The 18,243-nt window shown below is 34.7% G+C and overlaps 1 protein-coding gene across 3 annotated transcripts in view; it reads left to right on the top strand.

The window, feature by feature from the left end:
- The window catches only part of MALRD1 (MAM and LDL receptor class A domain containing 1), a 196,561-nt gene that overhangs the window by 121,570 nt on the left and 56,748 nt on the right, over positions 1-18,243 (top strand). For all 3 annotated transcript variants that reach the window (XM_015853499.3, XM_015853500.3, XM_085538687.1), the window contains exons 29-31: positions 5,523-5,651; positions 9,509-9,670; positions 12,085-12,242. In XM_015853499.3, coding sequence (XP_015708985.2) covers positions 5,523-5,651; positions 9,509-9,670; positions 12,085-12,242 — 449 coding nt within the window. The remainder of the gene's footprint in view (positions 1-5,522; positions 5,652-9,508; positions 9,671-12,084; positions 12,243-18,243) is intronic.

Consider the following 18,243-nt stretch of genomic DNA (forward strand, 5'->3'; position numbering starts at 1 on the left):
TGTGGTAAACTTGTCTTTCCCTGTCCTCTTGTATATTTGTATTCCTCCTCACCTCCTGTTTATGGTAGAGACCATAGATGAAGGAACAACAATCCTTTGAACATCTTTGCTTCCATAATCCCATAAACAAAAAGCTTTGAAAGTCTCGGTGGAGAAATCCTTTTTCGTTAGAATTCCATCCTTGCTTTGCAGATCAGAGAAAACTACTGAAACATCCCAGCGTCTGGGTGCATAGGCCAACTTTTTTACTTTTAATGTAAGCCAGTGTTTTCTTTGAATTCTCAACTGCATATGATGCAAAGATCTACATTTAATGAAGCATTTAGTATCTTCTTCTTCACTTGTGAAAAATTCAAACTTCCATAACAGAAATATTCAATTCAAACTTAGCCCTGAAGTAAGAACGAAGGGAATTCTAATAGGGAAAACAGCTGGAGCCAACTCATTCTCTTAAGATATTTGTATTCAGCCAGAATATATGGCCAGTTACTTGGGTTTTGATACTTTTTTTTTCTTTTTTTTTTTTTTTTTTTTTCCTGTTGAGACTGTGTTATGACACTTGGTCAATCCTTAATTGTCAAGATATTCAGATGTGGAATACAGGAATTGTATCATCTGTCTACTTTTTGGTATTAAAATTCTTATTTTCCAGACTTCCTGGAAAGGACTTCATGTTAGAAGAGATGTGGAGGAAATATAGGCTGCCCAAACCCAGAGATGCAGTAGGGTGTTGCAAGAGGGCATTAAGCTCCCTTGGGTGCGGTAAAAGAAGTGCAGACTCCTTCGCTGACGCAGAACAAAAGACTTTTATTGTAGGTGCTTAGAGCCTTTTATACCCGTGCAACACAAGTTTTCCCTCAACCACAAGACTGGTTACATGTAAGGACTAGGTGCCTTGTGGGTGCTTACCTCTGGCTCAAGATATTGTTGAGCTTTATCAATACAATGGCCCTCTTTACCCCACAGTTGGGGAGCAGCCCATAAGGAGGAGAATGAGGAAGCCTTCTCAATCTCTGGTTCCAACACGTGAATATAGTGGTGCGTACCTCCTCAGACCCCTGTTCTTCACCGGAAGACATCTACTAAATAGGTATTATGGCACAAAAAATAATGAAAGAACATTTTCTTGAAAGAGCATTCCTTCCTATTGCCTCTGAGCAATATATAGTATAATATATAGTGTAATATATAGTATAATATAGTATAACTGTGCACAGTACCCAGTAAAACAACAATTATAAAATGACACACGTGTCCTTCAGAATTTAGTCAGTGTCATATGATGTGAAAGGCATTCATCTAAGTGGTGTTGCATGTGCACCACTTATTCTAGAAATATATGTATGAACAACCATGAAGTCATTCAAATACTATGTAACATGGATTCAGGGAATGAATTTGAGAGACTTATTTGAAAAGATTAAAAGAAAGAAGAGAAATATTAAACCAGATTGGAAATCAAAGCATCTCTACCATTGTGCCAAAAGAGGAGGCTTTTCAAGACTAGAAAAATAGACGTGGTGGTGACAGCTAGATTTTTTTTTTTTTTTTTCAGATGAACTTTTTCAGATGTAACATTGAATTGCATTTTTTGAGTGCTCTCTGCACTGGAATCAGGGTGAGGGTGATGCAGGGAGGAGAGAAAAGACCAAGAGGGATAAACCAGATTGCTAAGCAGTTCAGGACTTCTTATTCTGTGATTGAACATGTTCATAATCATTGGGAACCTGAATTTTTTGCAAAAGGATCACTTGATTTTTTTGCCTTGTCTCTTCCATATTTAAATCAGCAGGCTACTAAAGGACAAAATCTGGAATAAAGACATTCTCAGTTCCTCAATTCTCAGTGCTTCTTCTTAATGTCTTTTTTAGAATTAAAATATGTCAGTTTTCTACATCAGTACAGTGTGTGAATGAGCTCCTTATCTTTCTGCTACAGCCTGCACAAAAGCCAGTCTTTCACTTTTAAACAAATATAAAATCATGGAATCTTTTGAGTTTGAAGGGACACTTAGAGGTCATCTAGTCCAACTCTCCTGCAGTGAACAGGGACACATACAATAAGATCAGATGCTCAGAGCCCTGTCCAGTCTGATCTTGAGTGTCTCGAAGGACAGGGCATCCATCACTTCTCTAGGCAATCTGTTCCAGTGATTCACAGCCCTTACTTTTTCCTTAAATCCAGTGTAAATTTCCCTTCTTTTAGTTTGAAAAGCTTTCCTCCTGTCCGATCATAACAGACCCTGTTATGACAGACCCTGTCATGACATGACATGACAGACCCTGTTAAAGGGTCTCTCCCTTCTTTCTTACAGCCCCCTTGTAAATACTGATAGGCCACTTTCAGGTCTCCACAGAGCCTTCTTTTCTCGAGGCTGCACAGCCCCAGCTCTCTCACCCTGTCCTCCTAGGGGAGGTTTTCCATCCCTGAGTTCATTTCTGTGGCCCTTCAACGGCTACACATCTGTCCTGTACTGAGGACACCATATCTGGATCCAGTGCTCCATAATCTTAAACTTATCTAGTGTGTGTTCTTATGCTCCATTTTATCAGTATTAGAAATTGAAAAGACTTATTTATTTATTTGTTTGATCTTTTGCATTGTTTAAACGAGAGACAGTTCTACATTTCCAGAACTCCGGGTGCATTTTTTATTCTTCAAATTATTTGGTGGCCTTAGTCACCAAATTCCAACTAGTCTTGAGCATCTTTAGGAAAACCACTAACATAATTTTGTATTTACAGGCAAAATTCTCTCTTTAGAGTTCATATTTTAGACAGCTGTTTACATTGGAAACAATGCATATCTTCAGATGAAATCAGATCTTTTTATCAAAACATACCTTAAGTAGAATTCCCAGTGTGTTTTTTTGTTTGTTTTTTATTCCAATAGAAAGAACCTTATTTGGAACAATATTTAGCTTGCTTCTGTAGAAACTTTTCTTCTAGCTTTCCCTGCAGAAGATTGCCAAGGTCATTCATAGACAGAAACACTATTGATGAGTGTACTAATGGAACTTTAATGTTATGTAAAAAGTCATGCAGAAAAGGGTATTGAACAGTTAGGTTAAGCAAATGACAAGCTTGATGAAAACTGTGTTCCATAAATGCTGAACTTCACAGAACTAAGTATAGTTGACTTGCTGGTCTAATGAATCCTTCTAGGAGCTTATATTTCATATATTTTAATTTAAGTGAAGGGTGAAACTTCAAGAGTAATGTTCACTGGGTAGTATTTTCAACAACATTTTTTTTTTCAGATATTATGAAAGAATGGAGAGAAATGTTATAAATCCTGCACAACTTTGTAAAAGAAGAGTGTTGTATTCTTTGTCCTTGACTAGCAAATATAAACAAAGAAGTCCATTTTCAAGCATTCTTTAATATGTAATCTTCTTCCTGGTAATGGAAACAAAGTTTCTGACTTTATATTAATGTATTCATCCACTATCCTCAAGTGAACTTTGCCATGCCTACACATTTTCAGAGTAATTCATGAGTTACTCTTTCATAGATAATTTAGGCATAGGAAATGGAGAAATGTAAATATGTACCTTGTGATGAATCCAGATAAGAATTGAAATTTATTTGTGGTATGCATGTGTTTGTTCATGTCCATCTTGCTTATTTTCTGTATATATATACAAACACGCATATATTCTTTGGAGGGAACAAATGTGACTGCACATAAATGCATGTTCTTTTAACAGTTATCATTAACGTGCTTCTTTTGTAGGATTTAGAGTTCTATAAGCTAAGCCAATTCCATTGGTCTCTTAAAAGCTACTTAAAAGACTATATGGTTCTTTTCCTGCATCATTCCTCATTGTAGTACATTGAAAAATGATATCCTGTTCTATTTTGTTTTTCAAGTACTGCCATTTCATTTGGCTTAGGGATTAGCATAACATGCAGTTAGTAGTATCTACTTATCTAAAATCTGTTCAGTGCTAGTTTCTTGTGATATTCAAGTTTTCAGCAATTTTTTTCAGTTTTAATAGGAAATGAAATGAATAGATATGATGTTACTGTTTTTCTATGCCTCAGTAATGATAATTATTATTTTTTAATTTATGAGTAAATAATTTCAAATTATTTGATGTATGAGGCTTTTGTTGTGTGTGTGTGTGTGTGTGTGTGTGTGTGTGTGTGTGAAATTCTGTATTGTTACTGTTGTTCTTGATGTTGGAGTTCTTTTTGTTGTTTAAAAGACAGTATTTATTGTTTTGATTTAGTTTTTATCTAGTGTAGTAATGTGGGATAAAATGATTATATACTCTGGAAAGGTGATTGTTAATACCACAACAGGAATAGTCAAACAGGAGTTAGATTATTTATTTAGTTTGAAGATGTTGTGCAGATGCTGGTATGTTAATTCATACAGAGATTTTATTTTTATCTCTCTCAAAGGCTCTGGCAGAGTATTCATCATGGTTGTAAGTGCAACCTGGTATCTCTAAAAAATGGGAATAATAGGATATGGGAATAAGGTTTTGCTGCAGAAGAATAAAAGTAACAGATATTTGACTCTGTTTGGACTATGCCATTAGAAAACAAAACAAAACAAAACAAAACAAAGCAAAACTAATATTATCTGTTAAAAATAAATGATAGGGCAACACTACATTGTCTTGTTGCTTGATTAAAGGTAAAAGGAAGTCAGGTAAAGAATGCATTCAGTCAGAAGCCACAGACTCTGTGTCTTTTCTGCATAGTGATAATGTACCCATGTCATATGCAGTGAAATAAAATGTGAAAAATTACTGTGCCCCAGTGGTTCTATCTTTACATAATTTATATTGTTAAGCAGTTTAAGTCGCAGAGTGTCTTAGAGAAGTAAAATGGTTTTCTGGTCCCTTATTTCCAGTGCATGGGAAGGAATAGAAGAAAGGGAGCTGAATTGTTTTCAGTAGTTTCCATTGACAGGGCACGAGCCAATGGGCATGGATTAAAAACCCAGAAATTCCATCTGAATATAAGAAAACACTTTTTTACTAAGAGGATGGTCAAACACAGGCATAGTTTGCCCAAAGATGTTGTGGAGTTTCAAAACCCAGTTGGACCTACTCTACTCTACAACATACTCTAACTGCATCTGCTCAAGCAGGGGTATGACCTAGATAGCTGTAGAGCTCCCTGTCAATCTCAACTATTTAGTATTTTAGTGATTTTCCAGAAGTTAGGTTAAACCATTAACAGATAACTTACCTGCTTTTTAACATCTTGTGGATTCTATTTTAAGAGACATACACAACAAACGTGGTAGGGAACTGTCACGCTGATGTGAATTTCTTTCCAGGCAAGACATTCTTCCTGCAAGCCTTGGGACAGGCCAAGACATGCCTAATGGCGCATGCATGATATACCATTAAAAGAGTGTGACCAAATAACATCTGTTGGAAGCAGTAAAGCGCTAAAGTCATGATGTGTAATAGATAAACAAATCTAAAAACTTGATTTAATAATAAAATAAAATACTTTTATTTAATTATAACATTGATATAAATGTCCTGTTGGTTTCAGCTGGAGAGAATCCCAGGGAATGCCCTGCCTTCACTGATTTTGTGTGTTTGAATGAGGATTGCATAGAATCTCAGCTGGTCTGTGACTATAAACCAGACTGTGAAGACCTATCAGATGAGACTGACTGCAGTAAGTAACCTACTGTGTGTTAATGCTACTTCCAATTAAAGTTATAACTTTTAATTCCATAGCATAGCTCAAATGGATTCATGCAACTGTCCAGATAATTATTTACAAGCAACTTCCCTATTCCTCCAGCACAGAAGGTCCAGCATTTTCAGATCCTAGACATTACTGCACAAGAAGTGTGGTTGAGACACAAAAGTATAACTTGCTCATTACAAAGTTTATCTAGAAAACAAACAAACAAACAAAAAACAGCTTTATTTAAGAAATAAAATCCGTAGATTACAGTTGAAGTTAACTCTTAATTTATTAAGCTGAAAGCATTTTGAGCCGTCAATATTGAATGAAAAAAATACAAATAAGCAAATTAATGTACAGCAACACAGTTCTGTTATAAAAAGCAATTATGTATAAACAAGTCCATCTTTCTGATTAATCCTATCTTTGCAATCTAATTTATGTTGCTACTATGTATTCACTGTTCTTGTGACTACAGAGATACAATAGCATTTTCTTCCTTCTCATTATAATAGAGCAGTTGGACAAGATCCAGTCTGTTTATATTTTTGAAATCCTTGTGAAGGCTGAGGCAAAATTTGCCTACAGATGTTCTTTGGTAACACTATTTGAGATGGAAGGACACAGCTCAGTTTTGAAAATCTGGATCAATTTAACAGCACTTTCAATTCACCTTTGAAAATCAATAGCAGTAAATCTTTGCACCCTTTTTCTTGCTCCAGCTCTTTGTTTATTGACAGTCACTCTCCAAACTAGGCATTTGGAGCATGAAGCTTAAACAGTCCATGCAATTCAGTAATAAATCTGATTCTTAAGCTGCAGTACCAAATTCTATCATACTGAACACATGGTCAAAAGCAATCTTGATAGGCAGTGAAAGTAAATGCATCACATACATAGATTCATTTTTGAAACTGTGTTGAAGTCCATGGTGAAGTCCATCAACACTGAGTGGTCTGAGAGAGAAACAAACAAACAAACAGATATTCACTTTAAACAAATAGTTTGAAATATCCTTTTAAAGTCTGAGACCAGGACAACAGCAGATGGAAAATACGTAGTCTCAACAAAATGTTTTCACCTTTTGGTCTTGCTGTTGCTGAGGAACAGAGATACTGTAATCTGGTATACAGAGTACCCAGATAAGCTTCAGGTATAATATTGCCCTGTCTGATATATCTTAGTTCTTACAAATGAGGTCTGACATCTGTGTAAACACACCTTTCATATACCCTACAGAATGGAGTAAATGGTGGTAACTATGCTGAAAAATGGTGCTTTGTAGATGAGGATTTGCTCTATCCAATAGAATTATTGTGCTCATTGTACCTGTTGTTGTTTCTGTGGAAATAAATATTACTTTTGGAGTAAAGTTCGTTTTTTAAGAAAAAGGCAACAAAAGCTACTTAATTGCACACACACACAAGGGAAAAAATAAAAAATAAAAAGATCAGAATAGCCAGAGAAAGATCTGCGTGCTCAAAGCTAGTACTGTGCAAGTGGTTACGGGCACATTTGTCCACAGTTTTCTCCCTTTCTCAGAGCTTAAGGTCCAAGCTCATTTTGCATTCTACTATAGTTTTATACCAGTATAGCTCTAAATAAGCCAGTGGGCCACAATCTACTCAGGAGCAATTCCTCTGTGCAGGATTTACAACAGAATCTGAATAGAATGAATTGTATACATGTAGCCTGATAGTCTTTAAGAAAAAAACAACAAAACCCCCAAATCAAATAAACCAAACAAAAAACAAAACAAAAAAAAAAAAAACAAAAAACAAAAACAAAAACAAACCTACAGAAATTACTTTCTCTATGCCTTGTTCCATTCAGTCAGGCAATATAGCAATATTTTCATTATCTTTCGATTACCCTTTGGGAGTACTGAAGTGAAAAAAAGCACACATGAAAGTAGTTTCAATTTTCATGAACTGCATTCAATTATACACCCAGGTTTGATTAATAGCAAACCTTAGCATTGATGAACCAACAGAGAAGTGCTTGAATTATTGAAATGAAAGCAATTTTTCAGATAAATGGAACCATCATCTGATGGCTTCTAAGTAGGTTCTGTTTACCCCTAAAATAAAAAAAGTATATATTAGGAGACTCCATCAACGTTGTAAATATTGTTCATAAATATTTATTAATAATTGCATAAAGAATGTCCTGTTAAAGATATTATGGTATAAAATTCCTGGAGTCGGGCAATCTACTATGTATAAATTCTAAATACACTTGTACTTTGGTCTTGTTAGAACTATATGAGAAAATTGTACTTGCTGTTGAGATTAATGGGTTCCCTCCTTTGCCCTAACTGCACGAAAGGCTATTTAGTGGTAAAGCTATGCTTTACTGAGTTTCCATTAAGTTTGTAATGCAGTGTCAATGCTGTCGCTCAGTGTATTTGTGTATTCCTTTCACAATTCCCAAAGGCCAGTCTGCAAACAGCTCTAACAGAATGACTGGGGTTGGAAAGCACTTCGGCAGACCTAGTCCAACCTCCTGCTCAAAGTAGTGTACACTGGAGGAATTCATCCAGGGTTGTGAAAGGGATATTTAGAATAGGTTAAGACATATTTTAGGAATTATGTCTTCAAAAGTGGAGACTCCACAACTTCTGTGAGCATTTTGATTCAGTGCTTGACAAGCCCTAGAGTAAAATAAGATAAAAAATTAAGAAGCATGTTTTTCTGTCTTTAAACAAAATTTCCTGTTTTTTCAGTCTGTTCCTTTTACACCTTGTCTTCACATGGGGCACCACTGAGAAGATGCTGGCTTTATTTTCTTTACACTCTCACATCAAGTTTTCTACACACTGACACCTACTGTGCTGTTCTTATTTGGGCCGAAAAGTCCCGGCTCTCTCACCCTTTCTTCATGACAGAAGCTTAGTAAGAGTACAGTACATTACAGAACAGAACAGATCCCTCTCCTAGCTTCCACTGAGATAAAGGTTTGATCAAAATAATTCTTTTTTTCGTCCTAGCCATTTTTTTTTACCAAAAAGAGAGACCAGAGGGCTTACAGCCTGTGTGTGTGCAGATCTTGGTCAGACAAAAGATTAATGACAGTGATAAGTTATGTTTGCAGAGAAAAATGGCAAGATTTTTTTTCTTGCAGCATCTAAGCAGAAAACAGGGAAAAAAGCCAATCAGATGACTAAAAGTTAATTAAACCTACTCTTTATATGTATTTTTCTGTATCTGCATCTGTTATACCTATGCAGTGGTATATAAATAATTTTATTTTAATGTTTTAGTATATTTCTACATCAAGAAATGCACTTTTAAATTCTATTTGGAGTTCTGAAATGACGAGTCAGTCCTGCCTCTAAAATGCACGACTGGCTATGATGATTAATAATTTGAAACCTTTCCCCAGAGTCTTTTACAGGCAATGTATGTGCTCTCACTTTGCATGTAAGGTAGCTGCCCCTGCTCAAATTCTAATCTGAAAAAAGTGAAAAATTTGCTCTTGGAAAATCCAGCCCTTGGGTATGGTAATCAAAGAGCAATTGTAACTAGGGAAAGATCTTTAGAAGCAAAAGCAGAGTTTCAGATTATTAAAATTGGGGAAGTTATCAATTTGTCCTCACATATGTCTTCAACAGCTGTTTCTGCCCAGGAAGAAATGTTTGATGGATTTTGTGTTTTGTTGTTGTTCTTGTTTGGTTGGTTTGGTTGGTTGGTTCTAATCTTTAACATATTACTTATGTCTGCTTGTGGGAGAATGGGGTATCATGGCATTAACAAAATAGAATCCTCTCCATTACCAAGTTCAGTATGCTCATTACATTTTTATAAACTGAGATGATAATTTACTGCCTTTTATATTTTCAGGTTACTACACAAGTATTCCTGGAAGTTGTAACTTTGAGACACAAGAGCAAGAATGGACAACTGTATGTGGATTAACACAAGACCCTTGGGATGATTTTGACTGGACTATTGGCAGTGGCGGTGTCACTGGACAAATGAGTCCTGATACAGACCATACACCAGGTATCCATCTGGGATGCAGCAGAACTCTTTTAAAACTGTACAACATACTTCTACAAAAGCACTATATTTTTACAAGTCTGCAATGAAAAATTTAGTGAAGGGTTTATTTGAAAAGTTTTGAAAGATACAGATACTAATATTTTAATACTGAACAAAAGGATATATTTGTCAGTAGTCAGAAGTTACTAAGTTATTGATACTGATATTGTTAATGTTTCAAATAATCTACTTCTCCTGGAGTATAGTGCAGTCCTAATGAACTCCAGGAAAACATGCAGTCATTCACTGGTCCTTAAAGAGAAGCTGAGGAGTCTGTGCAGATGCACGTGAAATGCTTAAGGTTCATAAGTAAGGTCTTAACTTTCCTCCTTGATATTGATGTGAGAGAAATTTAATTTCTACCAAAAAATATCCCAATCTTTATTTCAGAATTTCTTCATTTTATTGTAGATTTTTTAACAGTTAGGAATCCTACTGTAGTTTCTATTTTATAAACAAAGAATTTTTTATATTCAATGTAGAAATGCCACAATCTATACAGTTTTTCATTTGAATTCTTAATCTGCATGAGTTCTGTGTTTTAAGTTTTTTGGTGGTTCACATTCCAAACTGAACAAAGACATCAGCAGTTGGCTGCAGCCATTTCTGTTCCACACATTAATCTTTTCACTTACTGGATCCTACATCTGCTGCAGGAGCTGCTAGCCAGATGATGAGGAAAATGCTTGACTGCCACCAATCACAGTTTGTCACTTTAGAAAAAGCAGTTATCTATGCTACTCTGTGTTGCCATTGGCTCTAGATATGGAAGTTCATTCCTCTTTAAAAGGGATGGAGCAGAGACACAGAAACTAATGCACCTATCCCAGGCAAAGATGTTCCTTGCAAATCAGTAGTCTGATTTGCTTTCTTGCTTTTCCTTTGATGCAGAGTGTTGATAAAAGAAACACTAGCCCTCAGCTCCTCAATAAAATATAGTATGTTTTTCCATTTCAGTTCCTTGAATTCAATTGATTGATCTTTGCATCTATGAAATTACCTATCAATCATAACAAATTTAATAAAAAGAGGAGGTAAAGGAAAACAGAATTTCAGCAAATGTTTTCACAAAATGCCTGTTTTTGCAATTTACTTGTATATGAAGTAACAAGAAATTTACACATTGGCTATAATGAAAAGGAATCGCTTGTCGGAATTGCCAGCAGACTGGATACTGACTCCCTGTTATGTGCAGAAATATGTGTCAATTCATTCAGAATATTAATTTCTGATAATTTTACATTGGGTTAACATAACCAACTCACTTCATTAGTACAGTCTCCAGGAGAAAATAAACCCTGTGATTTAAATACAAAACCATTTAGTGATAACAGCTATGTTTCAACTGTCTAACATTATGCAATCTGGCCATGGTGCAGCTTATTCAAGTCTCACCTTTAAAAACTGTCATTTCCATAAATTTCCATAGAATATTTTTTTTCTTTTGTCCTAAAACAAGACACTTTCAACCTTTTACCACAGTATCCATGAGCTATTTAAACACAAAGGATGTAGCTGTTCAAATGCAAAACATCTCAACCTTACAGACTTCAACACCTGGAAAAGCAGATTTATTTAACTTTCACTGCTTATTATGCTTATAATTTTGCTATATATCATATATTCTGTCTATGAATAATATAGTATATCCATGTAATTACAATTTTTCAAGTATTTTTTTCTCAACTTAGAAAATTTGTTTTCTGAAAAAGTTTGAAGCTTGAAATGACACCTAGATAAACCCATCTGAAAATCATTTTTTAAATGATTGCTTCAAAGGCAATGATAGAAACAGATTATTTCCTTGATAGACACTACTGATTAATAATTGTCCCAGTTCTGGGTTTCATTTGACTGGTATCCATAATAAATATTTCTCTTTCTGATCTAATGATCTCTAAGGCCGGTAATATTTTGTTAGTAGACCTACTAGTTCTGCACACCAACATGCTCCAATATTTCATACATTTATGTAATTGAGGAACAGAAAGAATTGGTTAACTTTCTGAATACTATTAAAAACGAGCTGAGTAGTTTGGGACAGTAATGTTTGGAGTTCATATACAGAAGCTCCACCTTACTGACTTTTTCAGCATCTGTGAATGAGTGTCAGTGTTTGTGACATGATTTAAATTTATTACTCAAATATGAATCGAGTATCTACACAAGGTTGAAAATGCAGAGTGAGGTCTGCAGAATGTTATATTAATATCAAATATAACACACAGAAATAGGCAAAGGTTTAACAACTCAATATTATCAAGGCTGGTTATACATGCGTGTTGTAAAAGACAACAGCACCTGAAGTGGTAAGAATGATTATCCTCTAAAGCATAAATTAGTACTGAAAAACTGTTTGTAATCTTTTTACTAAGGTAAAGGGAAGCATTTTTTGTATGTAAACTCAACTGCCCAGGAGGAAGGAAGTAGAGCAAGGATAATTACTACCGAATTCTTCCCAGCCAGCCTTGGGGTCTGCAGAGTTCGATTCTGGTTCTGGATGTTTCCTTCTAGGCAAACAGGAGTCTTAAAGGTAAGAGAAAAAGCACTTCTGCTAAATCATGCCATATCAATAATTCAGTAGTAGTGTCTGAATTTCTGCATCTGAAGTGATCTAAATCTCTCTTTAGCTGTACTTCACCTCAACTTCATTACACCAATATACAAAACAAATCTGTCAACTTTAACAGTAATGATTTTGTTCCAGTCTTAATTTCACTTGAATACTACATATACAGGAATTGACATTGCCTATTTCACTATTAAATACTATCAAAACCTTCTTTGCTGTGTACTCTGTATACTATTCCTACTCTAGGGAACCTACTTTAGCAGGTGTCTGAACTAGATGGTTACCAAAAGTCCCTTCCAACCCCTACAATTTTGTGAATCTCTGATTCTGTGATAATTCATCACCTTTTTTTAGAAGTATTTTTATGCAACGAGCTTGTAATTTTATTATTTGAGTAAATACCACACCATGACTTCAAACTCATTCTTCTCAGTTTACATTATTTATCCCTTCATATTATTCAAACTTTGCACATTCAGATTAAGAAAGTAAAACAGTAGGAAAAGGCCAAGAGAATTCCAGATTAAGCTGAAGTATAAAGCAAACAGTGATTATCTTTTGGACGTGCTGGTAATGGAACTACTCTGAGATTACCCGTGAAAGATTTGTTTTAAGTTCAGTGTGCAAGAATGTAGAGAAAGATTTTTTTAAGGAGTTTCTGAACTGGAGTTTTTCAATCATTACAGAACAATTAGGATTAGTGAATAAGTAGACGTATGAATTCTATGTGTGTTTAGGCAGCCAGCCAGAGTCTTCTTTACTTTTTTTCTTATTTTTTTTAAACCTCTTTCAAACAAACTGGTTAACTTTGATTAGCTTTGATTTCAGAAAATCATCTATGAAGAGTTTTCTTAATCCAGCACACAAATAAGTTTTCCTATCAGCAGTGCTGCTTTTTATGTAGAAATACATTAAAGTACAAGGGATAAAAAGGAACTAAGATCAGTTAAATAATAATAATAAAGAAGAAAAAAAAAGTCCAAAAGATTAGGAAAAAAAAAAATCTAAAGAAAAGAAAATAAAAGGAGAAGAAGAAAAAAAAAAAAAAAGAAAAAAAAAAAAGAGAGAGATAAAAGAGCAGCAGCTCAGAGAAGATTTTTGCTCAGGCAGTGGAGGTGAAAAAAAGTCAAATTGTAATAGGAAATCTGTATAATACATTAGAATAAAATAATGTCACTACTACAGCTGATATTATAGGTATTATCTGAAATACAGCTTTCTGCAACATTCTTGTCAGATCTGTATTAAAAGAAAAGACTGCAGAGAGAGAATATATGCAGAGATGAATGATTAAAATGACTAAATCTGTAAAAAGGAAGATAAAAAATGAAGGATATCTTAGTGAAAGAAGTAGATGTGGTAAAGCTTCACAAAATAATGTAAAGCAAGAAAAAAATGTTATGGAAATATTTCTATTTCAACACAACAAAGGGAGCATTCATTGAGATTAGAGAAAGAATTAAAAGTACTTTCTCATCTTTATTCAAAATACATATTTCAGTGACAGATTTATATTACCATAAACTTTCTAATTTTTACAAGGAAGCAGAAGCATAGAGTATTATTGTTATTAACTTTAAAAAGGTTAAAATATACACAAGAACTCTCCTTGCATTAAGATAGAATGAATGTAATTTTAAAAAGATCTGAGTACTGATGCTTTGGGACATCAGTCAACTATTAGCCAACAAGAGAAGAAAATTATTTAATAATGATTTAGTACAAAGCATAAGCTTTCATTAGAAGTAATTGTTGATAGCCTTTGAGAGTTGATTTATTCAGTATTAGACCCAGGACTAGTCTGATATTTTAATATGCTCTGAAAAAGAATAATTCTAAATATATACAATTTTTATTGTGTAAATTCTGCAAATGTAAATTTAAAAAGATGTATTTCTCTTCACATTTTGATAACTGCTTAGTTGTATTTAATGAAACAGTAGAAACATTTCAGCAAGAAATCAAGCTTATTTCAATATCTGTTGCATTCCAGTTGCAATCCTATTGCTCATCTGCCAGAAAGCACTCTGTTTTCATTAAACTGCAGCATGCTTTTTCTATTAGTTTATTCTAGGGGTTTGTCATACAATTGGGAATTAAAGCCAATGTTAATTCTCAAAGTGATAGTATAATGCTAATATATCAGTCTTCTACCTTGATACTTGTGGATGCTAAAGGAAATGAGGTGCAATACATTTTTATGTAGAATGGCTCACTTTTACTAAAAATGGCTATATTTTTATTGCTTCAAACTCATGTTTAAGGAAATGAAGAGAAAAGAGGCACCAATTTTCAAGTGTTTCTCCAGTGTAACAATAAATGGTGATTCAGTTTTGCTAATCTACTCATGGGTTTTGGAGAAACAATTTCAGTGTTCCTGTATTTCCTGTAGATCTAAGTAAGGTGTGCAGTGATGACTGCCAAGGGACAAGAAGAGTTGGCAGACATAATCCTAAGGATATGGAGCAGAAAACTTAGTATCTTTATTCACTGGAGTCAGTGGTACAGTTTTTCAACTGACACATATCTGTTGCCTAGTATATGTTGTCTTTCCAAAGATTCTCCTGCTTCTCAGGCTGGTGATTTAAGAGAGCATGGTGGGAACATTGGGAGAACACACTCTTCAGAGCTACTTTGACTTCTTGGTTATTAGCCAATTAATTAACCTTGCAGATGGAACATAGTACCTTCCAGTATAGCAACTGCTAGAGTCAGAGAAGATCAGGAAGATAATTTTCTATCTTGAAGAGTCAGCATGAAGGTATGAGGTAGCCACATGAGTTCTGCTGATGACTAAGTAGAAAATTACAGCTTATATTTTGTGACCTTCAAAACTACATGCACTTTCTCCCGTCCTACCCCCCCCCCCCCCCCCCCCTTCCCCAAATGAAAAAGAAGTTGAAAAAGATGAATTAATGAGTCTCTGATGCACAGAACATGCTGTGGAGAATTAAAACTGAGTCATGATTTTAAAGGCAGGGGAATAGGATTAGTGAAAGAATGCCATTCTCATATGGACTACAAATAAACCAGCTGGCAGAGGCACTTTGGAGAAAGACCAAGTAGCAACTATAATAGCTTCTCTCATGTGTTTGCCTCTTGGAGATTTTCATGCTAAATTCTTCTTAGAATCTCCATGAAGTGTGTACTGGGATATTTTCAGTCTTCAGCTCTTAACTCCACAATAAATGAAGTGATAGCTCTATCCTGTTCTTTGCCATTTAGACTGTGTGTGAACTCTAGAAAGTGTGTCAGTACAAACTGACTAGTTAGTGCAATATATGCTTGTTACACTGAAATTAAAATGATAGTATTTAGCCTACAGTTAGATTAAGCACAGCTCTCCAGAGCCTGGTAGATAGTTATTCAACAGGTTTTTCACTGAAGGTGTAGATTTATTTTTATTGTTGTTGTTTGGTTGGGTGGGATTCATTTTATTAGCCTTTTCCTCTTTGAAGCCTTAAATTGTTTCCACTGCCAGGCTAGCTTGTGTGCAATTCGTATGTTGCTGTGTGGGGAGGTGTTGGAAAGTCTCTGAGGGCACTAAGCGTGACAGCACTCTAACTTTTGAGGGCATTGGAGAGCTCTGTGAGAATTTTCTTTACCATTCATATGCTGCATATTTTTAGAGATGTACTAAGCCAACACGACTGAACAGAAACCGGGGATTATTCTCTTGTTTCATTCTGTGTCAGCCTTACTCAGCAACTGTGCTATGTGTATCCTTCTGAAAAGCATAAGCAAAAATCTTCTGTACACTATTAAATCTTCTGTACACTATTCCTGTCTCAAAAAATGCCTTAAACTTTTAGAGACAAAAGTAACCTTGGTGAAGGATACACTATGACATCTTTTAATTTCATTGGGCATAATCTTTGAGATCTGTATCCCAAGCTAAAGAAACAGGCACCATTTTTATGAACACAGTTGTAACCTCATTTGATTTACCATATATTTTAAATTACATATTTTTTTCAGAAATTTTATCTGAATTTTTAAAGAGGCATACAAAATAAGATAGCCACTTCCTTGATTAAGTAGTGGATAAGGACTTGAGGCAAGTAAAGTAAATGCATTCAGGAGCACTGCAGCAGAAAATGGGAATTAAGTATATACCAAAGAGTGTACATGAAAAGTAGAGGTGGGAGCTCACCTGAGATTTCCTGTGTAGCAGTTCAGAGATTTATTCTAAAATCTATCAGTTTCTACATGTTTTTATTAGGATAAACAATATGACAGTTGAAGTGAAATCTAATGGGAGACACAAACATGAAAATTAACATGGCATACTAACTAATAACTAATAATTATCTATTTGCACACCCTTACTATATGGCATATCTAACATATATCTCATGTTCATATCTAAAAGAAAGGAAATTAATCTTGCATCCATGCAGGTAGAAGCAGATGTCATCAAAATGAATTTTCTAGACCTGGTTTAACTTGCTGCCCTCCAGGTCCACTGGCCATTTATAGCAGATTTCAGGATGAGTTTATTTCTTATACTCAGCATGAATTTCTAGGCTGGCTTGCGTGTACACAGCAGTCTGCATTCCATTTGAGATCAGTCCCCATGTAGACATGATGTAGGTACTCTGTACATACAAAGAACTGCTCAAACAGTTAGCATGCTCTGAAAAACCTCTCCTACCAGCCTGATAATAAAACCCACAAAGAAAAATCTGAATTTAAACCATGAGACAGCCTTCAAATGTCCAGTTGTAAGAGATTCTAGTATTGTCTTGTTTTTATTTTCTAAGTGTTTGCTTCTTCCCACAACAGTTATTTGTTCATCTGTGGAACTTTTCATTTAGGTGTACCAGAAACAATATTGTTATCTCAGTATTAATCTTCAAAAAATAGAAAATATCATTGCATAACACCTGTGTGACACAGTAATAGCTAAAACCACACTAATACTTTTGTGTGCTGTAAAGATTCAGAGTAATGAGACTGTAGGGCTTATCATGATTGGTGAAACAGTGAATGGTCCCTGTGATGTATGTACAGATGCTGTAATACAGTCCTGACTTTGCCTGCAGTTAGTCTAATTGGGAGATTCAGTTTATTGAGGACTTATAACCTGATAGTGTGAATGCATATACCTTTTTTCATTTTTTTTTTAATGGCTTAATTCAGCTATTTTTTCTCAAAACTTCTTAGTGTTGCCCAGCATGATTTTTAGCTTTCTGGAAGACTGGTGCTGGATAGTCCTGTATAACAACATCAAACTTGGCTATGTTAGGTACTAATTTGGATTACTGAGTGATAGGCCTCTTGATTCTCCTCTAGTCCAGAATAGAAACTATTTTGGTCAATGCAGTAACTTCTGTAAAGTATGTGGTTTGGGTTTTTATCTTGTCTCAAAGTCAAAAGATATTCAATGAAATAAAAGAAAGTCAAAGATATACAAATGACACATATCATTTGTATGGATTTAAGTTTATAACTTTCTTTAGTCTCAGATTTTGTGGGATTTTTTTCATGTTCCATTGTTTAAGTGGGATGCTAAAGTGGAAACATGAACCACCAGGTCAACTAATTAATAATTTGATGATGAACTTGAGAGAATGATGTTATTGAAAGTGAGGAGGAGAGGATAACAATTAAAATTCCCAGTCTCTTAAGGAAATAACTATCAGATGAAATGGTTGGAATGTGCTGACTTTCATTATTCTAGCTTTTTTGTTTTTTTTTTCTTTTCTTTTTTTTTTTTTTCATTATTTCTGACCCTGGTTTAAATTGTATGAGGATTTTGAACCCCTGAGTGAGAAATGCAGCTACCTACATAATTTACATAATCCTATGCATGAAATTAATTCACCAGTTGTTTATCTGTGAATTCATTTGTTGTCATTCCCATTTCTTTGCCTGTTTTTCTTTATTTTATTTTTATTGTTGCTAAATATTCTTGGTTTAATTTACAATGAAACACAGTATTAATTAGTTGTACCAAACT

Source organism: Coturnix japonica, chromosome 2 (assembly GCF_054131305.1).
Source record: "Coturnix japonica strain WE chromosome 2, WE-NBRP24, whole genome shotgun sequence".
In the NCBI taxonomy this organism is placed as follows: Eukaryota; Metazoa; Chordata; class Aves; order Galliformes; family Phasianidae; genus Coturnix; species Coturnix japonica.